General features: G+C 39.5%; 1 protein-coding gene across 6 annotated transcripts in view; it reads left to right on the plus strand.

Moving 5' to 3' along the window:
* The window catches only part of MYO1D (myosin ID), a 343,691-nt gene that overhangs the window by 228,885 nt on the left and 87,771 nt on the right, over positions 1–27,035 (plus strand). For 5 of the 6 annotated variants that reach the window (XM_073235185.1, XM_073235186.1, XM_073235182.1 and 2 more), the window contains one exon: positions 2,354–2,467. The exons of the other annotated variant lie outside the window; for it this stretch is intronic. In XM_073235185.1, coding sequence (XP_073091286.1) covers positions 2,354–2,467 — 114 coding nt within the window. The remainder of the gene's footprint in view (positions 1–2,353; positions 2,468–27,035) is intronic. 6 annotated transcript variants of the gene reach the window in all.

The following is a 27,035-nucleotide window of genomic DNA, read 5'->3' on the forward strand; positions in this document are numbered from 1 at the left end:
AGTAAAATCAACGTCTTTTGCCAAACATACCGGCAACTGTGATAAGTTTAAAACCACAGTGTTCTACCCAACTATTTTAGCGAGAATATTTTTCCATAAGCATCCATGGCCCAACAATTACAAGTTAACTGTCCTTGAAATTATTAAAACTTTACAATTATTCAGTGAAAACATTTGCCCTTTTAGTAGAGAAATGTAGATAGTAACTAAACTTCATAATAAGAAGATACAGACTAAGGACAGATGTAGCTTTATCATCTTGTTATTTATAAGCACCAGCCCACCTTCTTCTTTCTTTTGAAACAAGAAGTTCAGGAGACTTTGTTCTACATTATCAAAAGCACTTAAGCCAATAGCTCCTCATATTCTCAAGTATTCTGCTTTGAAAGAAAAACCCTGTGCCCTTTGGTTTCAATGTAAATTTGTTTGTTTCCTTATTAATTCTACATGTATCCTATATATTCATTCTACAACTGTGTGATAGAAGTTCCTGAGAAAAAAGTGGTCATTTTTCTATAGAAATTGAGGAGGTTTTAAAATGGAATGAGAACTTGAACAGCATTCTTGAAATATACATACATAAAGAAAGAAGGGAGTAGGAAATCATGCACATTTAAGAGAAGCAAAACATGAGGAAATGTATCCTCTGGGAGCAGAGCCCTTAAAAGAAATAAATAGAATAGTGCAAACAGGAAAGCCAGGTAAAGGAGTCATAGAACCTGAATAGCAGGGGATCCTGTAGATCCCTAGTCTTCCCATTCAAAGCAGGAATCCCCAGTACCACACCCACATCAGACGTCCACTTAGCTTCTGCTTGACTCCTTTCTACATGGGGCCCTTACTGCCTTCTTAGATGGCTCACTTTTTTCATGGACAGTAATAAGTTATGAGACATTTATGCTGCAGGCAGTAGGATGGCACTGTCTACTTTGGAACATATATATTGTTTATTATACTATATATTGTTCAATATACTGTCACTGTATTTCAGGGAATTTAATCTGAAATATGCCTACCCAATGTGTTAGGGAAAGGGAAGAATAAGTTGTTTCAGAAAGGGTTGCATTTTTTTTCCTACAGCTTTATTGAGATATAATTCACATACCATACAATTTACCATTTTAAAGTATACAATTCAGTGGTTTGTAGTATATTCACAGAGTTATGTATCCATCCCCACAATCAGTTTTTGAACACTTCATTACCCCAAAAAGAACCTCCACACCGCTTAACTGTCATCCCCCCAAACCTCCCATCTCCCCAACCCTGGCTAACACTAACCTACTTTCTGTTTCTACAGCTTTCCTTATTCTGGACATTTCATATAAGTGGAATCATACCATATGTGGTCCTTAGTGACTGGCTTCTTTCAGTTAACATAATGTTTTCTAGGTTTATCCTAGAAAACATTATGCTAGGTTATATAGCATGTATTAGTACTGAATTCTTTTTATTTCCAAATTATATTCCATTGTATGGATATACCACATTTTATTTATTCATCAGTTGATGGACATTTGGGTTGTTTCTACTTTGTAGCTGTCATGATCAGTGCTGCTATGAACATTTGGGCACGGGTGTTTGTGTGGATATGTTTTCAGTTCACTTAGGTACACTCCTAGGAGTGGAATTTCTCAGTCAAATGGTAACTCCGTGTTTAACGACTTGAGGAACTGCCAGACTGCTACATTTTATATTCCCACCAGTAGTGATGAGTGTTCCAGTTTCTCCACATCCTGGCCAGCATTTGCTATTATCTGTCTTTTTTATTATTTTCATAGTAGTGGGTAGGAAGTGGTGTCTCACTGTTGTTCTGATTTACATTTTCCTGGTGGCTAGTGATATCAAGCATCTTTGCATGTGCTTATTAGCCATTTGTATATTTTCTCTGGGGAAATGTCTAGTCAGATTCTTTACCTGCTTTTTCTTTGTTCTTTATGTGTATTTATTATTTAGCTATATGTTCTAAATACAATACATGGTCTATTCTGTATATATTCTAGATAAAATTTCCTTATCAGATAGATGACTTGAAAAATGTTCTCCTATTCTGTGGGTTGTCTTTTCATTTCTTTATAGTATCTGGACTACATGTTTTTCGTATTTTACTTCTCCATTTTTCTCATTTTCCCTGTTAAACTGTAAAATTGTGAGGTTTAAATTCTAAAATTCCAAAAGTCTGGAAACTGCTATTCCTTTTAGACCTCTCTTGCACCCAGTAGAATGGGCCATACATGGTGCACAATTATAGAATGCGTCTCCACAACCAGCTACCGCTGTCCCTAGATACTTTACTAACAGATCATTGTATTTCATTCTTAATGAGATGCTGTGGTCTGTATGTGTCTTGCAGGTGAACCGATTCAGTAAGGTAGAAGACAGGGCGATTTTTGTCACTGATCGTCACCTGTATAAAATGGATCCCACTAAGCAGTACAAAGTGATGAAGACTATCCCGCTGTACAACGTAAGCGTTTTCCTCTTCTCCTTGAGTAAAGGATGTTTTTATATGGAAATGGAATCAGGTGGAAAAACAATAGAAAATTACTCTATGAAAATATTACTTTTCTTTTTGATGTAAAATTTATGCTGTTTCCAGAAGTTCTTTTCACTAATATATTTTACCTCTCATCTAAATCCTCTCAGTTATCCATGGGGTTTTCAAATTCCGTAACCATTTCTTATTTCAAATAAGAAACTGGGTGGGTGTCTCCTTGAATATCAGTATGAGATTTTTTTTTCCTCCTGCTTAAGGGGTCTGCCTTACAAGTGACTGACTGTTCTGATTCTTCAGAAAGACCTTCACATGTCAGTTCATTTTCCTCTGCCTGCTAGTACTTAAAGAGGGAGGTCTGTTTTTGTTCAATAGTGTAATCTATAAGCAATATTCTGTAAGGTTATTTTAAATCCTTTTGGTCTCTATAGAAGAAAATAGGAAACATTGTTTTGCAGTTTTATTTTGCTAAATCAGGAGTCTTATTGGTTGTAAGGTACAGAGAAGACAAACTATTCTTGGCCTTGTGAATGATTTTTAGAATATCACTTAAGGCTTATTGCCCTGATTGTGGGGTTGAGATTTGTCTCCATTATGCCCTCCCCCCAGATACACACACACACACACACACACAGACACACACACACACACACACACAATCTTTCTCCCTTTTAATAGAAAGACTAATGGATTGCAGCTATGAAGAAAATGATATTCTAAGGCATTCTTGATTGTATATAGTCTTCTTATCCAAGACTTATACTCTTATATATCAATCACAGTTTAAGCCTAATAACCCTGCAATCTTAAAGTAGGAGATGAAAGAAGATGAGAGAGAAAATCAAATTTTGTCAAAGTCTAATAAAGTATGGAGCCAAACAAAAAATGAATTATGATATGCATTTTATTTCTTTTCCTTACTATTACAGGGATATCCATCAGGCACATGATATAAAAGTAGTCAACAACTCTTTGACCTGAAGTTATTTTCCCAAACTAAGTTCCTTTTTCATGTTGACTGGTATATATTTATAATCACTTTTCTCCTTTATCATCTATATCATCATTATTAATGTTATCGATAATATAAGAATTAACAATATTTAACAACTGCAGTACAGGTAACACAATGTCAAGAGGATGGACACACAGTCACAGATGCTATCAGGACCTTACCCTTTTATTCCTTCATCATTGTATACATAACAACCTAACTTCCATCTTTGTCAACATCTTAACAAAATCTTTGTCAAAATGCTGCCCTCAGGCTGCCAGAACCCACTTTGCCGTCAGACACAGAGGGCTGGAAATGCACACCCACCCTTAGCCATCTAAATGACTAATGGGTGGGGCATATAAATAGCTACATCACTCATTGGCAGGACAGTTCTGCAGCTGTTCTACACCATTTCCTAGAGCTTCCCTGTAGTACCAAGCTAGAATTGCCCCCAGCAATAGCTGGTTTAATAATGGGCCCTACTGGCTCATTCCGTTTCGAGTCACTTCTCCACTCCCCTGCCCTCGTCCCTGTACCTTGCAGATCAATTCTGCATGCTTACCAGAGGGACTAACTTTGGAGAAGCTGCTACCTTGTAGGAGGGAGCAGCTTGAGTGGGATAGGAAAATTCCAACTGTATCTGTAAAATGTTTTCAAGTCTCAGGTAAGTATGGCAAAAGGTTAAGTCTGGACATAAGTATTTCTTATTTTAGTCTTTATACTTTTTGTATGATAGAAATATTTTGAAATTAAAAACAAAGTTAAAAATAAGGAATAAAAAATAATAATGCTAATAATGGTGATGAAGAAGCTGGAGGGTATGAAGGAGAATGATTTCAGTTTTAACCATGTTGAGTTTCAGCTACTGGTGGTGAATCTTACAAATACCCATTCCATAAATGATTGGAGGGCTAATATTATAGAGGGGAAAGAATTCAGCACTTAAAAATTTAAGAGCAGCTCCATGTATAATTGGAGGCTGAAATTAGGAGTCTAGAGGGGGAAAGAGGGCAGATGATTCAAGAACATTCACCATTAAATGGTAGGAAAAAGAATTACTGAAGGAAATAGAGTAAAAAGGAAATCTCTGTGTCCTTCATTTGCTCATCTCTCTTAGTTGCTAAATGAGCCCTAATTTCCCTTCAGTTCCATAAGACTATGAATTATTCTAGGAAAGGAAAGAACGATAGGAACACTGTGCTTCAGAATCAAATTGGATTGCTTTTAGAAATAAGAGTCATCAATAAACACAGCTAAGGCTCCCACATGTATCTCCTCTCGTTCTCCACTTTTCACTTCTCCTTCCGCATCGGTTCCTTTCCTGTGTTTGTTGGACTTTTCTGGTTCCAAGGACAGATTGTGACCAATATTATCTTGAGTAATGTTTTGTTTTTAGTAAAGATATGCCTGATGGTAAGGGAGAAGAATCTCAAGCCCAGGAAGCACCACCATTCAGAGTTTAAGACAGTCACTTTCCTTGGCAGACAACATGGGGCCAGCACTAGGCTTAGACCAAATCAGCCAGCTCCACAAAGCACTGGAGTGTCCTCCTGCGGTCACACATCCAACACAGTGTCTCAGCTGAGGCCTCACCATAGCAACCAATTCTGCACGACCCACATCCATGCATTAGTTCCTCATCAAGCACTTGCAAATCTATGCATTGTCTTTCCTGACTTTCCCTACTGTAGCATGGGTAATTACTGCAATTCATTTTAATCATGATTAATCTATTCCCTCTACAATTTTTGACTACTGTGCTTGGGTCCAAGTCATATTTTGACCTTGGTCACAGATCGTGCTTAATGTTGGGTGGGTCATTAGGTTTCCCGTGAGAGAGAAGCTTCACATAGGCTTAGCTCACCAGACATCATTGGGCCCTTGAACTTTTCCCGCCTCGCCCTTTTCCAATTGCCAGGATCCCAGTCTTTGTCAAACAGGACCTAAATTGTGCCCGTCGATGCCCAGTATGGGTGAGAATTAAGCTGATGCTGAAGTTTGGCTATGTGTCTAATCAGTTTTTCTGAACCTGCTCTTCATCAGTGCTTTCAGCAGAATGTGTTTTCTTAACTGCTTCCAGCCAGGCAGTATGGAACCAATATTCCTTGCTTTCCTAATGCACTGTAAAGAGCACTCAACCAATTCACTGTCTCTACATCTCCTACCCCACTCAACTTCTGTAAAGCAACAGCACCTATGTGTCCCAAGCACTTAATTAATAGGCACATCAGCCAGCGCTCAGGGGGTCACAGTGGTAGGTTAACTGACTGCTTCCTCCCTGCAAAGCACAGGCTCTGCATCCTGGGAGGAGAAACACCCCTGCTCACCCTTCTGGGCACTGCAGGCAGGGGCACATCCTCTCTGGGAGCTGTGTCGTCCTGGTAGGCAGTTCTTTCTGCTCGATCTTGAGTTGTAATGAACGTGAGGAAAGTCAAGCAATGAGAGGGGAGGTACACCTGAGTCACATCTGAGTTAGGGAGAGTGGCAGGCTAGGAATTGCCTTCATTTGGGGCTTTAGACAGATTGTTTCATTGTAACCTCAACAACTAAACCATTCATTGAACACATAATGACTGAGGACTACTCTTTGTCAGGCATATAGATATTGGGGCACCAAAGTGTCAAAACAGTCAAACATCTCTGCTGTCATAGAACTTAGATTGTGGTGGGGGAAAGCAAACTAGATGGATAGATGGATGCATGGACAGACAGACAGATAGGTAGGTAGGTAGACAGATAGATGTGTGTGGAGTATGTGTATGTATGTGTATACATGTAATCCAGTAGAAGATGATAAGGGAAAAAATAGGGAAGGAAGATAGGCAACTTTAAATAGGGTGATCAGGCCTCACTGAGAAACTGACATTTGAGCAAGACTTGAAGGAGGTAAGGAATGAGCTGTATTTTACTTGGTGGAAAAGTGTCTTAGGCAGAAGGAACAACAAAGACACAGAAACACGAGCAAGGAGGAAAGCACCTTCTAGGGGCCAGGAGCACTCAGTAGCTTCATCTGGTCGTGATCACATGCGTATACATATGTTAGAGTCCACCAAGCTGTTTACTTGAGGTTTCTGTACTCCACTGAATGCCATGTTATATATACGTCAGCGAAAGGAGGGGGGAGGAGGAGAGGAAAAAGAGGAAGAAAGAGAGCTGTGTGTGAAGGCGGGTAAAAAGAGGGAGGTACGTCAAGAGAAAAGTGAAGCAAGTGAGGCAAAAAATAATTCAAGCCTGGGTGCAGTGTGTGAACCATCATTGTACAGCATGTGAAGTATGTTAATGTTTGCTTCACAGCCTCATTGAAAGAAAACCAACCCCCGCCACTCCTCCGCTCAGGGTTGCAGCCCTAGGCCATCCTCAGAGGGGCAGGGAAGCCACTAGCTAAACCAGGGCTGCACCTGCTTGAAGGGAAGCCAGCCGCTAGCAGAGCTCCGGGACTGAAGAGCTCTTATCTGGGCCTGTGACTTACTGCTCTGTGTTCCTGATACTGACTAGATGTGTTTTTTTCTCATTTTTTCCAAGGTCAGTTTTGCTAGAGACCTATCTATTTTATTGATTTCAATATTCTTCATTGAGCTCTGCTCTTAATTTTCCTTCTCCATTCTCTAGGTTTATTCTTTATTCTTTTTCCAGGTTTTTGAGTTGAGGGATTAACTGCTTCAGTTTTTAAATTTAGTTTTTAAAAGCCCATTGAACACTATAAATTTGTGTTTAAGAATGGCTTGAGCTGTTCTTTGCATGTTATAATGTGTAGTACTGTCATTGTTCCGTTCTGATTACCTTGTCATTTCCATTGTGAGTTCTTCTCTTGAACTATGGTAATTTTCCAAGTATATATGTGGTATATATCTAGAGTGTGTGTGTGTTCATTCTATAGTGAGGGAAAGTCAACAAATTTTAAGTCCATTTATTGCTTGTGAGACAATCTGCTTCTTTTTATATATATATAGCACCACATGAAGCTATTATTCTGTAGTCCATATATCCCTAAATTATTTTTTGAACATGAGAATTTGCAGATCATTATCTGTTGTATTGTGCTGGTCAATTTCTGTTAAAGCAAAACACATTGGGGGATTATAAGAAGAGAAGGGGAGGGGAAGGGGAGGAAACTCTAAGATAACCCTTTTTCATTTTGTGACTTAAGAATCTCCTTCCTCTTCTTGCCCCATTGCCCCATCATGCACTCTTATCATCTTTTTAATAGGTCGAAGCAATATTGTTAGTCCTTATGTTAATAAACAAAATAGTCTTCATCCTATTTCTCTTGAGACATGAGTGTCTGAACTAGAACTTGATATAGCTTTCTTGTTATGTTCATTTTCTGTTGACAGTATCCCATTAGACTAGAGATTTTCAAACTTTTTCATGAGGCTTGGGGTAATTTAAATAGAACTGAGATCACTGGATTTGCAGACCCTTGAAATATTTTACTGGCATGTGATATACTGTCTACCACTTGTTCACGTCTGGACAACTATTCTGACTTTTTCAGTAAAGTATACCCTGCATGCAGGGAGGTCCACAGATCTTAAGGGTATTGCTTAATGAATTATTACAGTGAATATACCTATGGAACCAACACTATATATCATGATATAGGCCATTAGTAAGACTCCCAAACTCCCCCTTTGTGTTCCCTCTGAGTCACTACTTCCTTCTCAGACACAATTTTGCTCATTTTGAACTTAATATAAGTGAAAGCAGACTCTATGTATTCCTTTTCATGTGACTTCTTTCAATATTATATTCATGAGATGTATCCATGTTATTTCATATAACTTAAGTTTTCTTGTGTTCATTGCTGTGTAATATTTCCTTGTGAAGATATACCACAGTTTTTCCATTCACATGTTAATGGGTATTTGAGGTTTGTTTTTTTTTAAATTATTTTTATACATATCTTTTGGTGTTTTTATGCATACATTTTTACTGGACAAATACCCAAGAGTAAAATTGCTATTCAACTTTAGTAGATAATTTCAGTTTTCCAAAGTAGCTGTACTGGTTTATACCTCCACCAACTACATATGGAAGTTCTGGTTGTTCCCATTTCCTCTCCAGCACTAGGTACTGACATTCTTTTAAATGTTAGTTAGTCTAATAGGTATGTGGTAGTTATGCACTGTGGGGTTTTCTCCAACTTTATTGAGATATAATTGATGTTTAGGTTTAAGGTATACAGCATATTGATTTGATATGCTTATATATTGCCAAGTGATTACCATCATAACATTAGCAAACACCTCCATTGCATCACTTAATTAGCATTTCTTTATTATGGTAAGAACATTTAAGATATACTCATTTAGCAACTTTCAAGTATATGAATCAGTATTTTTAACTATAATCACCATGCTGTACAATAAATCTCCAGAACTTACTTATCTTATTAACTGGAAATTTTGTGCTCTTCGACAAACATCTCCCCATTCCTCCCCACCTCCCAACCCCTGGTAAAGACCACTCTACTCTGCTTCTGTGAGTTCAGTTTTTTTTAGATTCCACATATAGGTGGCATCATACATATTTCTTTCTCTGACTTACTTCACTTAGCATGAGACCATCAAGGTTTATCCAAGTTGTTGCAATTGACAGGATTTCCTTCTCTCTCATGGCTGAATAGTACTTCATTGTGTTTGTATACCACATCTTCATCTATTCATCTGTTGACAGATATGCATTGTGGTTTTTATTGGCCTTTCCCTTATTACCAATAAGGTTGAGCACCTTTTCATATGTTTGTTGGTCATTTGGTTGCCTTTTGTCAAGTGCCTGTTCAAGTCTCTTGCCCATTTTCCTATTGGGTTTTCTTTTTTAAATTGATTCCTAGGAGTTCTTTGCTGTGGTCTACTTATGTGCCCATTGGCAGTTATATGTATTGCAGGTATTTTCTCCAACTCTGTGTTGCCTCTTCATTCATTTAATGGTGTCTCTGAACAAAATTTTTCATGTTAATGTAGTTCAACTTGTCAGTTTTTCCTTTAAGGTTGATGCTTTTTTATTGTTCTTTAAGAAATCATTCCCTAGCCCAAGGTTGTGATGAAATTCTCTTCTGTTGCATTCTGTATGCTTTATTGCTCTGCCTTTCACGTTGATACCTACGGTCTGTCTAGAATTGATTTCTGTGTATTCAAGAGGCTACAGCACAGGATTTGTTTTTTTCCCATGTGGATAAAGAGTTCACCTAGCACCATCAACTGAAAAGACCATCTCTTCCCCATTGCTCTTTAGTCCACATCTGTCACAAATCAGATGTGTCTCTGTGTCTCTGTTTCTCTACTGTTGTTCTGTTGGCTATCCTTGTGCCAATTACTGTTATGATTCCTGTAGGACAAAGATTTTATGGGCTCTAAAAATAATTAATTTCTAAATCCCCCTCGGTTCAACTTCATCTCCCTCCCAACACAGTGTTTTCATTCAGCCACATATGTATGAAGGGAAAGAGAGCTGAGGGTGGTAGTAAAGCAAATCTTACCAGAAGAGACAACTCACTGCTTATCTACTTTCTTGGTCAAAAAGTCAAATTCTTCTGGGAGACTGACAGGTGCAGAAATAAATGAATTGCATTACCCCACCATGGGGCAGCTACCACCCCACCCTAATCATGCCTGAGTCCAGTATGCCAAATCTTTGGATTCTCCGAGGAAAAAAGTGAAGTCTGTATTTTATATAAAATCTCCTGGTTGCTAAATGCCAGGCAGGCCAAACAACACACATCTATAAGCCATACTCAGCCCACAGGCCACCAGTTTGTTATTCCTATTAAAAACGTCTTTACTTGTCTTTGGTTCCTTGAGGTCTTTTTTTTCTCACACAGCGCATGTCTTGCAAGTCTGTATTTGGGTTCATTTTTCTTTGCATAATCCAAGGAATCATGAATCATGCTGAAGCCAGTGGATTCTGAATTCAAATATAAAGATGACAGTTGATGTGATCTTGTACATTTTGGCTAGATCTTCCTGAATTTCTGTTTCAGGAACTATTGGCTTCCCAGGGTGAAGGACATTATATTTTTTCCCTTGAATTAAATGGTTGGTCATGAACTTCGTGGTCTGGATAGTAACTGCGTCATTCATAATGGTAGTCAATCCTCAGACAGCCAGAGAGGAAAAGATTGATATTTCTCATGTATTCCTACAACTATTATTTCCCCCAAATTCCTGGCAACCACTGACCATTTTACTGTCTCTATAGATGTAGAGATTTTTCTACAATGTCGTATAATTGGAATCATACAGTATGTATTCTTTTTAGAGTGGCTTCTTTCATTTAGCAATAGGTATCTGAGGTTCCTCCATGCCTTTCCTTTGTTTGACAGCTCATTTCTTTTTATCACTGAGTAATACTTGGGTATATGGATGTATCATAGTTTGTTTATCCCTTTGCCTACTGCAGTGCATCTTGGTTACTTCCAATTTTGGGCAATTATGAATAAAGTTGCTTTTATAAACACTCATATGCAAGTTTTTACATATGGGCACAATTTTCAAATCATTTGGGTAAATGTAAGTGCAGTTGCTAGGTCATGTGATAAGACCACATTGCCTTTAGAAGAACTGCCAAATTGTGTCCCAAAGCTGCTGTATCATTTTACATTCCCATCAGCAGTGAATTGAGAGTTCCGTTACTTTGCCTTCTCATCAGTATTTGGTATTGTCCATTTGTTAAAAGTCTAGCCAGTCTAACAGGTGTGCAGTTGTATCATGTATTTTTCTATTACCCTAAACTATGTAACTCAGCATCTACCAGGGTCTCCATTAATCTTTACAAGAATCATTTCTCCATTCTCTGCCATTAATTGATTTGTGTTCAGGAGGTAAAGACAGATCTTTCTGTAAGCCTAAGCAAAATATAGCTAAAAGGTAAATTTGGAACCATTTTTTCCTCTCATTAGCAAAAATTATTCAGTCAACCTATCATTTAATGATGATTCCAGTCACTCTTCACAGGAAAAGTAAAACTAGGAAATTGTGGCAAGTTTTTGAGAATATTTTCAGTAAACACTGTTCTCACAAATGTCATGGTCAAATAATTATAAACAGCAATCTTAGAAGGAAACATTCAAGTTACAGTTGACCCTTTATTAGCTACAGAGTGACTTTCACTGTACAATACTGCATAGTTAGACTAGGGTTGCAGCCAGCTGTAATTTGTGTGATTGTCAAATTAGTATCCTCCCCTTGAGTCACTCTCTATGCTATATTTGTAAAGTGTAATATTGAATTAAAGGATTAATCCCAATACAGTTACCAAGGATGGTTAAAATTTGTATGGGGGTTGTGGGGTCAGAATTTGAATGTTTTACAAAGCTGCAAGGCTCCTGGTCGCTCATCAGCTCGATATGGAAAACAAAGACAAGAAATCACCCACATAATGAGTACTACTGCGTCAGAAACTTCGCTCACAACCTCTTTACCTCTGAGACTCAACCGGGAGAGCACTGTAAGTTCGTGGAAAAGTCCGCACCCCGTAGCTGAGGCAAGTTGGGGGAACCAGTGCTCTTGTGCCATTCGAGTTCATGCGGACATTGGCTCACCCCAGGCAGCGCTCTGGGAGAGGGTTGCCAAGACTGAGTTTAATTTGCGTAAACATAAAATCTGTTCAGTGGTTTCCAGTGAGACCATATAAACTGAAACATTTAACCTGACCTCAGCTGGAACTCTTGTCCTTTTGTTGGTGAATTGTGTTAGTTTTGCCCAATGGACTGGTACTGTAGAATGTTTGATTCTGCCCATTAATGCTGTTTGATATAGTCCCTTTTTATCAGTGTGGTTTGATGGCCAAGGAAGTGGCCAATTAATTACACAAATACCTCCTTTAGTTTTGTGGAAAATACGAAGCAAGCAGGGGAGAGAGAAAAGAGACAATTACTGAACTGATGTGACTTGTGTAGAGGTAAATGGACTGTAATTATGCCAGGCTTCATGCTTTATTACTTTATCTGATGTGACTCGCTAGAAACGTATCATTTTGTCTGGAAGATGGATTTTCCTTGTAACGTGTACAGGGGCGAACCCTGCGGAAATCCATCGGCTGAGGGCTCTGCTCTCCATCACCATTTCCAAAGCACCCTTCCCTCCTGGCAGTGTCCCAGGAGAAGGTGTTTCCATGGTAATCTCAATGGAGGCAGTCAGCTGATGTCTGGCACCGCCTGAGCTGGTGTGCGCCAGCCTTCTCTGATCTTTTAAACTATATTTATTAGTCCTCTTTAATGGAAAGTATATGACCTCTTAATGTCAGACACGAAGTGGCTCTCAGGCTTATTTATTTATTTAGGTAATAAATTTACCTTCTTAATTAACTCTCAGCAGATCCCAGAGCTGTATTATTTTGAACATCTTGTGCAAACGTTTACATTTTTGCCTGTTATAACAAAGAGAGCTACTTAGCAATATTAGATATTTGGAAACTCTGCTCTTGAAGAAAAGTGATGTCTCTATTGAAGAAGTTTTTTTCAGTTTAATTTTTCAAGAATCTTTTCTTGCTCTGATGCCTTTGGCAATGAAACAATCTTTCCATTCTCCTTACAATTTTTTTTTAGCACTCAGTGACTTTTATTATTGGATTTGAGTGAGCCACATGGTTTTAAAATACTTCTAAGAAATGTGACATCTTGCCATGTTCTTTCATTCTTTCTTTTAATAAGAAAGTCAGAATTTCAGAACTACCCAACTGATTGTTTTCCTGCCATGTATTTAGAAGTAAATGCCTTTTGTTAATACCACTTAGAGACCACCGCATATGTTAAACAGCCCTAAGCACACTGACATAATGTCAAAAGTCAGTGCTTTGAGGCACAGGTAGAGTCCATTTTCATCAGTACTATACTTGGAAATGCAATTAAAGACCAAATCAGTATCTTAAAGTAACAATCATTAGAGCTAGTTTATGACTCTTAAAAAGCTATCACATTAGAGAAACACAAAGCCTTTTAAGCACCAAACACCAAGAAAATTAGTGTAACAGCATCGTATTTACCTAGAGGTCAGAATGCTAGAAACAAAATCCTTTTAAAACAAAGCCCTAAATGGGGGCATATTCATAAACAATCTCTGCATTTGCAGAAATAGATGTTACTAAACTGAGGCCATAATAGCTTCCTTGTACATAACTGTTGTCTCAGAGCTCTCTTTCATGCAGTAAACATTTTTGAGCACCTAGTATGTGCTGCATGCTTGCCGGGTACTAGCCACGCAGTCGTACATCACCCGTCTCTGCCCACAAGGCCCCAGGGTCCCACGGGAGAGGCAGGGAGCCAGCCTGGCAAAAGCAGGCCGGTGGCAGCATGAGGTGCAGAAGGCCACGGTACCTTTCTCTCAGGAGGAAACTGCTGCCTAGGGTCACAGAGCTAACAGCGGATGGAGCCGGGCTTCACACCCGAGGCTGTTTGACCCCAGCGCCCTTGGAGTCGCAATGGTAAAACCTGCTACCGCTGCCCCCACACACACACTGCCTCCACCACCACAAGATGAATAACACATACAGCTGAATCCTGTCTTAAGAAAAGGAAAAAACCAACAGAACCTAACATTTGCCATATGCTGAATGCCAGGCATTTGTTAGATGGTTTTTATATATCTCCTTCTTTCTCAGAATCCTGTGCAGGAAGTTACCTACCATTTTATAAATGAAGAAAACAGTTCTCAGAGACACTGGTCACTAGGGCAGGGTTTCAGCGCAGACTTTTCAGACACCAGAGCCCAAATGAGCCTGGAGGCTGGGTGTCTCCCAGCTCGGTTGCCTACAATGCGCTCGCTCTCTCTCTCTCGCTCTCTGTCTCTCAGCTCCCTTGTCTGTTAGGTAAGTTTTCCTTATAATAATCATCACTTTCTAAAATATTTCATCTTAATCTTGTAAAGACAAGTGACTTGCAGGCCCTGGGGATCCCACAGGAAGTACATAACCAAGACGAGAGCCTGTGTATTGGCTGTGTTCTGCACATCAGGGGCTCTCAAGGTACATAGCCCACTAGGATACAAAAAAGAAAAAGAAAACCTTTTGCTTCATTTCTGTTGGAAAGGAAAACCAAACCAAAAGTCCAGCCCCTTTGAAGAGAGCTGCCACACTGTACTTCTTTTTTGTACAGTTGTTTCTCTCTTAATTGTAATCTTGTCTTTTCCAAGAAGAAACATGTAAGATAAGGAAAAGGTACTACAGTCACGTGCAGGCCAGCAAAGAATGGGAGTGCTTGCATTGCTAACCTGATTCTTAGCAGATTTGAATTTTACTGTATTAAGTTTCCACTTTTAGAGCCAAATCAAAAATGTTAATAGCTTCTGACCAGGTTCTCCTTGGCTGCAGATTGGAATAGTCCGGGGAGTTTTTTTTTCTAATTCTGATACCTGGGCCACACTGTAGACCAATGAAACTGATTGTCTATTGGTAGACCCAGGCATCAGCATCTTTTAAAGCTCCCCAGGTGAGTGCAATGCACAGCAGTGTTGAGAACCACTGATCTAATGATTCTGTTCCCCAGATGTATTCACTTTTGTTGTTCTGGCTATTTCTTGTCAAACTTTTGTCGAAAGTTGGACTTGCCCCTAAATTCAATTCTGCCATTAGATTTTTTTTTTCTCACCTTTGTGTGTGCATGTGTACACGTGTTGCATACACAAAGAACAGAGACAGACACAGGGAGAGAGGGAGAGAGAGACTGTGCATGGTTTTTCTAGAAAGCCTCATGATCTCATGATCTGTATAAAGATTAAATCTTCTTTATGCTACCAACTGTGGTTTCAAGTTTGAGGACTGTCCTACCAGAAGATTTTCCTTAAACAAGAGTAGAATAAAATCACCTATTTGATGATTTTCCTTCCTTCTAATGGAGATACACACACACTGTTGCACTGGGAGGTGGCCTACACTGTTCCTGAACTCACAGGTATCAAGTGAGCTTGTTTCTCTGCTGTTGGATGAAATCCAGAGCAGACATTTTTACACTGAATTGTTATAATGAAGTGCATACAGGGAGAATCTGGTTTTCTCATATAACAGACATTAAAATTTTTTTCATTTTATTGGAATTATATCCAAGTAAAAACATCTTTACAATGTGCCAGGAGTGGGAGGTACGTGTAACAGGGTAAGTTAACAAGTTCAGGATCCTCTCTCCTGGCTTTGCTAAATTATGTCTAGTTTTTGCAGATGGAACAGTCATTCCCCTAAGAAAGGCACCTCCAGTGTCTGTACTAACCCCCTGCTCCTCCACACCCTTACCCTCTCAGAATGCATGTGAGTTATAAAAATACCTTATATTGCACTATAAACGGTAAAGGATAAAAGAGAAACCACATCCCAGTAAGGTCTGGCAAACAAAGGTGGTAGGATATATGGAAGCATATGGATGGTAGTTGAATTCATGCCCTGTTTTAACAATAGCACCCAGCTCAGGAAATATTGAAGCCTGATATGAGATGCATGTAACTAAGCCTGAAATAATGCATGTAAAGTCCTTAGCATAGTTCTTGCCACACAGTAAAATGCTCAATAATTATAAGCTGCCCTTAACTCTCTGATAAACTGGCAATCCTATGCCTGTAGAAACCAGAGGGCAGAATGAAGTCAGCCCTCCATGTCCTCACTGTTTATTCTTTCCATTTTTCATTCTGCCAGGAGTATTCTCCCAGATACCTATGTGGTGCCTTCACTGCTTCCAGGTCTCTGCCCAAAATAACCTCAAAGGGGTTGTCTAGAATGATACCCCCCAGCTCCCTCCTCTGCCTCTGTCTCTGCCTTTATTCTACTATTTTGTTCTTCATGTCACATTATCAAGTTGTTTACCCGCTGGCTCCCCCATCCTCCCCATTAGAACATAGACTCCACGAGACAAGGGTCATAGACCCTTGCTGCTGCCATATAGCAGGTGCTCAGTACGGAGGTGTTGATAAATAAATAGGATGAATGAGTGGGTCAAGCCTGGAGACAGGGAAAGCAGTTAAAGGCAACTGCTGTAATCCTTTAAAGAAATTACAAGGACTTGGATTCAAGCCAGGACAGTTAAGAGGGGTAAAGGTGATTGTATTCGGGAGCTATTTAAGTGGTGGTAACAATGGGATATAGACCTGGAGGAGAGAAAAGGGTCTAGACTCAAAGCTTTCTTTCCTGGACGGCTTGGTTAGATGGCGTTGCTGTTTATTCACCAGGATGGGAAGTGTAAATGGGAAAGCAGGGATACAGTAGGAGAGTGTGGAAGTAAGTTCAGTGCTAAATGGATTTCATTTGCGGTGTTTGAGAAACATAAAATAAAGGGGTCTGCCCACACTTGACTGTCTGCACAGCAATCCAGAATGGAGGCACAGATTTGGAAGCCATTACTGTGTGGTTGCTGAAACCAGAGAGTGGATGAGAGCATGCAGAGAAGCTGCGGAGAGAAAGGGGAGATTACCTGCAAGGTGGCCAACCGGAACTGGGCTTCTAAGGCTAGAATTAAGAGCTTGCCTTTGATAGAGAGGGACACATGGAGACCATCAGTTTCCTGAGCAAAGAACCTTTTAGCCTCATCTATTTACTCTCATTGCTTCCACACACCCAGTAAATTTTGATCATCTACCATCTAGTGTGGTACGAGTGCTAGGGACTAGGAAGATAAAGAGGAGGAAGGCACAGCGTCTACTTAGTGTCAGTGGATGAGGCAGACATGGAGACATGCAGACATCATCACAGTATAGCCTATTGGATACTGAAACAAGACAAGCATAAATTGCCGTGGGAGCACATGGAAGGGGTAGAAGTGCTTCCCAGACAAAGACTACTGCCAGGAGCTCACAGGTATTTTTTGCACTGTGCACTTGTAGCTTCGTTCAGATTCTTAAAGGATGTGTGACTACTGCTTTTGAGAAAGCAGAGCAACAGATTGGCATGATGTTTGTCTTCTGGGAAGCTAATTCTGACAGTGTTACAAAGTATGGACTGAAATGAGAGGCTGGTGAAGTAAATACCATTTCAGGGACTCTCAGAATAATCTCAATGGATACAGTGTCACCAGGGATAGAAGAGACAAGCCCTAAGAGGTTTCTGAGTTATTCTTAAAATTAATATTTTTAAAAATATTTTCTATGTGCCGTGCACTAGCTTCATTTTCTTCTTGTATTAATGTAGATGGTTTTTTTTCCATCCTCCCTATGAAATAGCTAGTGTTTTATCCTCACTTTAAGGTGAAGAAGCAGGCACGGAGCGCATTATAAACTGCATTATAAACTCCCCAAGGAGAAAACTGCATTTCCTAATTCATTCTCATGCATAATCTGGAATAGAAAGTTGGAACTTCCAGTTCTAGACAAGATGGAATAGATGTATTACTCCCTATCCCTCTCACTAAATAGAGCTAAAAACCCTGGACATTAGATTATGCGATAAACATGAGAAGACTTTGAATGGTGGAGAGAAGAAGGTGGCACTAGCTAGAGACCTCAGGATTTGAGAAGTGACATGGCAGTGAGTTCTCTGGGTTTTCTTTTTGCCTGCTATGTATCCCCGGCTGGATGCTGGAGAAGCCCCCCAACCCAGAAATGGTAGTGGGCACAGACAAGAAAAGCTCATTCCCTCTTGCCAAAGGACCAGGAAATGGGCAGCCTAGCAAAACAGAAACCTTTTGACAATAAAGTTTCTTCTTAAGAGAAACACTAGTTGGGGAAATATTGCAGGCAGCCCAACACCCATCAGCAAAGACCTAGTGGAAAGCCTAGATCTCTTCCCTTGCCTGGCAGTAAAGAGGCGTCCACCCCTATCCCCACTAAGGTGGCATCAAGGAAGCCCAAAGGGGAACCTCAGGTGCCCCTCTCCTTCTCCTGGCATCAGGGGAGGCTAAGTGAAGAGCCTGGGTTTCCATTTCCACACACACCCCCGGTGGATATGAGGTGCTTCGTGTCCTCCCCACCAGGGTAGTGGCAGTGGAGGCCTGCCAGGGGACCTGGACTGCGACTCCCATCCAGCAGTAGGGTGTCCTCCCCACCAGGGTAGTGGCAGTGGAGGCCAGCCAGGGGACCTGGACTGCCACTCCCATCCAGCAGTAAAGGGTGGATGCCCCCTTCCCCTGCTGGTCCATTTTTAGCAGAAACCTGCTAAAATGGAAGATTTAAATGAGGTCCAGAGTCTGATAGCACAATATCCAAAATGGCCAGGATACAATAAAAAATCCTTCAACATCCCTAAAACACACAGGTACAGCACACAGGGATTCAGCTTGTTGATAAACATAAGGACAAGTAAAGGAAATCTAAAATTATGAGTGAATAATCTGTTTGCATCGAGATGATCATTACTTTGTAAGGTTAATGAAAGACCAATAAGAAAAGCAACTTAATTAGGTTGGTATTTTAAGAGAGAGAAAAAAATTAATTTAAAATAGATAATACAAAATGTGATCCAATTGGTAAAACAACTAGCTTTGTAAAATAATTTGACTGTCTAGGGCCCATTTATTTAATAATTTTACCTAAATCAATGATCATGTGCAATTAGAATCACTTGGGGAATTTTTAAAAACTGTAGATGCCCAGCCTGAACCCAGACTGTATAAATCAAGAGTATCCCCAGTGATTCTAATACACGGCCAAGGTTGATAGCCATCGACCTTATGAGCCACAGGGGATAAATAGAATATGAGTGGGAGGATGTGTAATTTCTGAAGTTTGTCACAATCCACTTTGACCTTCCAAATACTCAAAGTGGCCATGACAGTGTGCACTGAGCTTTGTGTGCTCTTTCTAAAGGTGTGCCCCTTGGCCATTTGTTCTGCCCCCTACCACCCCCACCGCTACTCCCATGCCCCATGATTCTCATTATCTGTTCCCAAGCTCACAAGAGTAAATCTGAAGCAGTAATTGAAGGGGAGTCATTCTCTTGCAGGCAGGCATATTGATGCTGCAACATGTGAAAATGTAAAGTATGGGGAGATTCAGGGAAGATTTAGTTGAATTCTACTACATGGCTTGGTATTAAAAACTTGTTGAAGAGAAGAGCAGTCTTTTTGGAATTGAAATTCAATTTTTGGTGAAACTACTGAATTCCAAGTTGCAGGAGAAACCCAAAGAAGTCAGACTGCCAGATATGCTGGCAGAGAGACCTCAACAGGCCTGTCGGAGATTTTTAGCGGAACGAAAATAACCCTTTGGCTGATACCCAGGACCAGTAGGTTCTAACTACCTTTCTAGGAAGGAATTTGACAAATTTAAATGTGAAATATATTTTAAAAAGCCAAATTTGTGTACCACAAGTGAGGCCCTTAACAAGGAAAAAATGAGCCAAGCATTTAAATTAATAGAGGAGGCAATGGTGGGCCCAGCTTCGTGTGTGACACTCTCAGAAGGAGTTTGTATTTAATTTTGTAAAGTACAGAGTTCATTTACGATGAGCTTATTATCTAGGTTGTAAATTTCCTTCCTGATGGTGCCCTTAATCCCTGGCAGTATGTGGAATATTTGGAAGAAATCAAAGATCAATATGTTGATTATGTTCATTCAGTGCAGTTAGATGGATTGGTATCAGAAACTCATGAAGAATTTTACTGAGTTGCTTTTATCAAGCTGTTAAAATCAAGGTTTGAAAGCCCTTGTCAATCAATAATATAAACTTAACCCTTTAGTCAGTTGATTACAGTTATTTTCATTGGCCTAAATAATATTGATCAATAGTACTAGGCTCATAACTAGGTACTTGTGCACAAAGTCTATTGTACTGGCTTTAAGGCAGTTTTTTGTTACTGCTTGTGGTCCCTATTTTGTGTAATAGGTTTTATTTCACCAATAGAATATCATGTGGTTTACACATCGTGGTATGATTTTTGGAGCCTGTGATCCAAGGGTACGGTCATATGAAGTCCAGTAGATCTAAAGATGCATCTGTCTTAAAGCACATTCACTAATTGACATTCATCATAACAACTGAATCCTATGAAAGTAAAAGAATAATTTTACCATGTTTAGTGAAACTGAAAAACATTTCTAAAATATACAGTTTTCTTAAATGTTCTCCTAACTTAGCAGGAAAAAAAATTGTTGAATATGATATTTGTTTCTAAAGGCATAAATGATGCATTTACAAAGTTAAGATTTCTCTATTTCCTGGTCTCTATTGCTGCATAACAATCTACTGCAAACTTACAACCACAGCCATTATGGTTGTGGTGGGTTCTTTAACTCAGGAGTTGGGAACAAGCAAAGCAGATGGCTTCTCTCTGCTTCATAGTGTCTAAGTGCTCAGCTGGAAAGAGGAGAAGATTAGGGGTTCCTCAAAAGCTTGGGGCTGGAATCATTTGAAGTCTCAGTCACTCAGAGGACTGACACCTGACCTGGGAGGACTTGAAGGCTGGGACTGCTAACTGGAGAGCCTTATGAGACCTTTGGGAGATGTTTGGCTTCCTCACAGCATGGTGGCCTCAAGTCAGTCAGACTTCTTACAAGGTGGCATAGGGCTCAGTGCATGAGTATCCCAGTGATCACGAGAGAGAGAAGCTGCATCCCCTTTTACGTTTAAGCTTGGAGGTCATGCAGCTCTACTTCAGTTGCACTTCAGTGATTAAAAGCAGGTCTGTGGTCAGCCAGATCATGGGGACAGGTCATAGACCCCCATCTCTCAATGGAGGAGCGTCCAAGGATTTGTGACCATGTTTTTTAAATCCTCCACAGTCTGCCCCTTGGTCAAAAAGTATTTATATTACCCTGACATTCAGAACACATTCAGCCCCAACCAAGGTGCCCCAGAGTCTTTTCCCCAGACAGCATCAAGGTCAGGGTTGAGGTCCAGGATCTCAGCCTCTAAGTCAGCCCAGGTATAGTTCTGTTCTAGCGCTCCTTCAGTCTAAAGACCTGTGAACTTCAGAGCTTTTTAAGGGCAAGTTGTCTGCCCCATATACCCAGCATACAGTAGTGATACCCCAGTAGACAGTACCCAGGCCAAGAAATGGGGAGTGGGAGGCCCATCTCAGTGTCCAGCCATCTGTGGTGCCCGCTAAGTAGCCTCCATAGTTTGCTTCCCAGCCACCAAAGGCTGGGGACCCAAAAGCCTTGTCACATTGTGTACTGTCTCTCTCCTTTTCAGTGCAACCTGATACAATTCCTTTGAACTCTTGGTGGACTTACTGTGCATCACTTTATGATCCATTTTATTAGACAAAAACTATACCCACAAATCTCTGCAAGATAAACTCTCCTGTACCTCATGCTCCTTTTGAGCTACTATGGGGCAGGCCATTGAGACTTGTAAGAGCCCTGTTGTTTAATAGAGAAAATTGTAAGGCATACCCTGAAGCTATTCATAAAGCCTTCAGTATGTCGGAAGTTTCTATGAAGTACTGCCTTAGATCTTTCTGAGGTTTTGACAAAGGATTTCACAGTTCCACTCTGGATTTGATCATTGCCCTGAAACCATTTCTTAATTTGAGAATAATTTGCCATCTGGAGAAGATGGGAGTAGGAAACAGTTTTATTCTCAAACCCAGCAAGTACAGGCATCTTTATATTTCCTCTCAATTTTGTATAAAAGCTGAACAGTTCTTTATTAAGATCCTCTCTCTCCCCTCCCATGTTTTCACAGGCAGCAAGAAGACACCAGATGGCATCTTCAGTATTCTGTCTAGAAATCCTTATCTAGATCATTGAATGGGTTAGGTACATTTTCTAGTCTCTACCTTCCCAAAGGCAAAGTGTTAACCAATTTTCTGCCACTTCATAAGGTCCCCTTTCCTCAAGCTTGAAATAATATTTTCCTTGCTTCCCATCAGGCCCTCACTGACCACCCAGGTCCAGGCAATCATCACTCCACCAGCACTCTCCTCGAGGCTTCTCCAGGCTCCACCTAATTCCCAAAGCCAGTGCCAACTGTTTAAGGATCATGTTAGAGTAGCACCTCACCCCTCCTTCCACATTTTTATTGCAGTTACCATTGCTATATAACAAACCACCCCAGACTTAGTGGAGTAAAGCACCCACCACTTTATTATGGGGGTTAATGGATTCCAGGCATCAGAAATTGAGTAAGGACACAGTGGGGCCAGTTTGCCATTGTTCCACAATATCCAGCTTCAGTTGGGAAGACTCAAAGGCTGGGGGTTACCTCCCACCTGAGGCTAGAATCGCAAGAACCCTCATATACTCACTTGTCTGGTCAGCATTTTAAAGTATTAACTCTTTTTAAAGTAACAAGAGCTCAGAGTCCTGTGGCCCGTTGCATTATTATAGTCTTTGGTCATAAAATGTTAGAGCCTCTTCTTGTGATTAACACATTCTCCAGAAATCTTTAGCTTCTTGAAATTATTGTGTGGGATTCTGGAATTTCCAGCTAGCATTTGGAGGCCCCACAATTTTCACTGATAAAGCATGTGCGTACACACAGAAAGGCAGAGACATAAAGGTGCAGACAGGGAAACAGAGAAATATGAAGTGAAAAGACAGTAAGCAACATGACATGTAGTTACAATGGACTTTGAGGAGTATTAACCCCATCCCCTGACCTTTTTATATAATTATACCTGTTGCTCTGGGAGGAGGGGATTCCCTGCCTCAGGCAAGTTCACTATGAATTCAGTGAGACCAAATAAAGACCAGGGCAGGTCGGGAGTTCAGAGGGGCTCATACCACGTTTATTCTCACGGCAGTAGGTTGAGCCCTAGAGTCCCACCCACCCAGCCATGTACAAGCACAAAGACGGTTCAGTCTATCCTGGATCCAGGCGGCTCCCTCCTGCTCCCCAGCACAGGGCTGGCTGTCTTCTCCCTTCCTAGCACCAGGGCTGTGCCGCTTCTCTCCACTTCCCTCGAGGCTTCCCCTCTCTGCTCCCCTCCCTTCCCCTGGGCTGATAGTCCCCTTGACTAACTGGCAGCTCTGTCACTGGTAAACATCCTGTCACCTGTAGATTTGCAAACAGGCTTTTATGTACATAATGGGCACTATTAAAGCCAGACAAGGATCCCAGTCATAAATTTCCATTTTCTCTGCAATACATCAAGACACAATTTTGCAACTATGGACAGATACTTGGGATTGGTTCTTGTCCTACAAAGTGAGACAGAATCTAATCAAACAGTTATGGGTTACAGCCTCAACATATATATTTTTTTAATTACTGAAAATTGGAAATTGGAAAGCAAGGATTGTTCATTAAAAGAAATCAAATGGTGCCTCATATCGAATTTACCGAGTATCATAATTCCTCCAGGTGGTAAAGATACCTCGAGACAAGTGCTGGGCATAGAAGCCACAGGGCATAAATCTGCAAAGAAGTAAAAAGCTAACCTTTTCAAACAATATGGCTTCTCTCTCACTTACCAACTTTACATTTCCCTGTATGGCCCTGGAAGATGACTGGTTAGCCAGAGACAGGTAAGATTCCTCAAGGGAGGAACAACCTAAGACAGGCACAGTCTCAGGGGAGCCATCAGGTGAGAAATTGGGGATCAACAGAGGTGAGGCTCAGAACCTCATCCCCCCTGCTTTGAGAGAAATCTTCTGCATCCGTGGATGTTTTGCTGCCCTTGTCTAGCTTGGATTAATATTTAGTCCATAGGCACACCCCTGATCATCTACATTTGCCCTCTTACAGCACTAAACTATGTTTTCTACCTTTATCTTGCATCTACCTACCACTTCAGCATTTTATTAAAAATAAAAATAATAATAATAATAATAAAGGGAGAAATGTGGGATCCACATATAAATCAAGTATAAAAATCAAATGAATATTCATATTTGACCTGATTGTTTATAGTTCATAATGCATGATCAAAACCGAAAGTTTCTGTGATGACTACCCTTGTACTGTTCACCATGTAAGAATTTATTCACTATGTAAGAATTCATTCACCATGTAAGAACTTGTTCGTTATGCTTCAGAAGATTGGAGACTGACGAGAATTAGGCTTGAGATGGATTAATGATTGTACATTGAGCATTGACCCCCCTATACTGAATTTTATTGTTGTTAACAACCATTTGATCAATAAATATGAGAGATGCCCTCTCAAAAAAAAAAAAGAGAAAAAAAAAAGAAATCAAATGAAGTTAAATTTATCACATGGACTCTTACTATGAGAATATAAAAGCAATAAAAAATAGTTTAAATTCTCAACCATTTATTTCAAGCAATTTTGAATAAACCTGTACTTTATTTTTATAAGAATGTAAATAGTTCAAGATCACCATTATAGCATTTGGCTGCTTTGTCACCTTCAAAGATTAACTGTTTTTTTTTGTAAATTCCTCATAATCCTAATGGCACAACTCAAAAGATAAAAAGAAAAATCAGTATTTTGTGAGTTTGTTCAGAGGACGCTTGGATTTCTAGGTCTAAGTAATGAGCTAATCTTTTTAGTTCTCAAATAAATCTGATTTACAAGTAGAGAACTATGATCTAAAAAGAACAGTGAGAGGGAACTCTATGACATGATAGAAATATTCTGAATCTTGATTTGGATGTCAAAAAGCATCTGCCTATAATCTGTGAATTCTATTTCATGTAAATTATACCTCAATTTTTAAAATCCTATTTGATTTGTGGGTGAAGTTCTATGGAGTACTTTGGTCAAGTTGTACAGAGTAATTTCCAGTTCAATTCTTTTTTTACTTGCTTTATGTAAAAATAATGAAGAGGAAGAAGGTGTCCACACACTTAGTCTCTATCATTTAAAAATTGTATTAAAAGATGCTGGCAAAAGTCCCCATGTGCAGCCATCATACTTGTTTTTAGTCCTCTAGTACTTTAATTTGATGGAGGAAGTCTGATCTGTCCTTTACCCAGAGTGTGTTGCCGCCCAAGGTTACCAGGTGGTTAGAAAAAGAATTAAAGCCACTGCTATAGAGATGAAATAATAGTAAATACATTTGAGGATTTACCAGCTTACTGTGGAGAGAAGTACTGTTCTAGATCCTGTGGCATATTCTAAAGTAGAAGTGATAAAATACAAAACTTGGTACTTGGCTTGAAAAAAATGGAAGCTGTCAAGCCTGAATGTAAGGAGATAATTCTGCTTGGATAAGCACATAGATAACACATAAATGTGGCCTATTAATAGCCTGATACATTTCCCATTAGCAAGCAAATAATCCTCACTCTCGTGTCGTATACCCTCTTGGTCATGGTGTACTGTCCTGCTGAATTCAGGTTGTCAGTTACTTTGGATTTAGCAACTGTGCTGGTGAGATTGGTCTCTTGGGGGCAGGAGGGGGAGAGTGCTGGGAGGGTATATGTGTAAGAGATCTTTATCAAGTTTTGCAACCAGGATCAATTAAAATTAGTTCAGAGGGTTGCTGCTTCTGTGCTAGAGCACATTCAGTAACATAGGAATTGCATGGGCCTTGGAAACTTGTCTGGAAAATCATCTGGAACAATGCCCAGTAACATTTAGGAGAGTTTTTCTAACTCCTCAATGTTTTCTAACATTTAAAAAAATTTCCCTAGTTATGAATATTCAGATTAGTTTATCTTCCTAGTCAGTTTTAGTAATTTGTATTCTATAAAATCATGCATTTCACAAGCTTTTTAATTTATTACTATGAAATTGTAAATGTTATTCTCTTATAATTTTTAAAGTCAACCCATCTTTTCTTAAATCCCTTTCTCATTCCTAATGTTGGATATTTCTGTTTTTACATTGTTTTTTCTTGATTAGATCCTGCCAAATGTTTGGGTCTTTTATTGGTCTTTCCAAAAAATCAACTTTTGGATTATAATATGTTGTTTTTCTCATTCATCAACTTCAAGTTTTAACTTATTTTTATTTTAATAGATAAATGTTGTTCTTTCTCTAGCTCTTTTGATATTTATTATACTGCCTTTCTTATTTGTAATGAAAGTATTTAAGACAATGTGTTTTCTTTTGAATACAGCTATGGCTGAATCCATGAATTTTGATGTATAAAATTCTTTTTCTCATAAATTTCCTTATTATCTGTAATTGCAACTATAATCTCTTTTACCCAGGGATTGTTTAAAGAGATGGGGTTTTTTTTTAATACTCAATAATCAGGTTGCTTTGTCATTAACCTTTTTATAATTTTCTGCTTTTATTGCACTGTGATATAAAATGTAACCAATGCATAACCCACTTTTTGTAATTGGGTAGAAGAGTGTTACTCTGTGGCCTAACACATAGTAAATATGGGTAATTTGTCTCAGGCCCACAGTAAATGTGTGTAAAAGTTCCATATAATTGCTAATCAAATCTATTGACTATTCAACCTCTCGATCCTCATTTGCTTTTTGTCTGCTTGGGCTGCCAAAGACTGGGTCGCCCACGTGACCCATGAATAAAATTATTTATTCCTGTTATTTATTTATTCTTGTATTAGAACAGTTTGTGCCTTATATGGTTCAATAGCATGTTATTCAATGCATGAAGACAGGTGGTTTTCATTTCTTAAGTTATACTTTTTGTCAGTATAAAACAAAAGTGTTTTTGCTTTAGGTTTTGCTTTGTTATGGTGATTCCCATCCCTGCTTTCTTCATATCTACCCATCCTTCCATTTTTTTATTTGAAGTATAGTTGATATACAGCATTATATTGGTTTCAAGTGTACAACATATAATTCGACAGTTATCACACCTCAGTA

This window comes from Manis javanica, chromosome 4 (assembly GCF_040802235.1).
Source record: "Manis javanica isolate MJ-LG chromosome 4, MJ_LKY, whole genome shotgun sequence".
Lineage (NCBI taxonomy): Eukaryota > Metazoa > Chordata > Mammalia > Pholidota > Manidae > Manis > Manis javanica.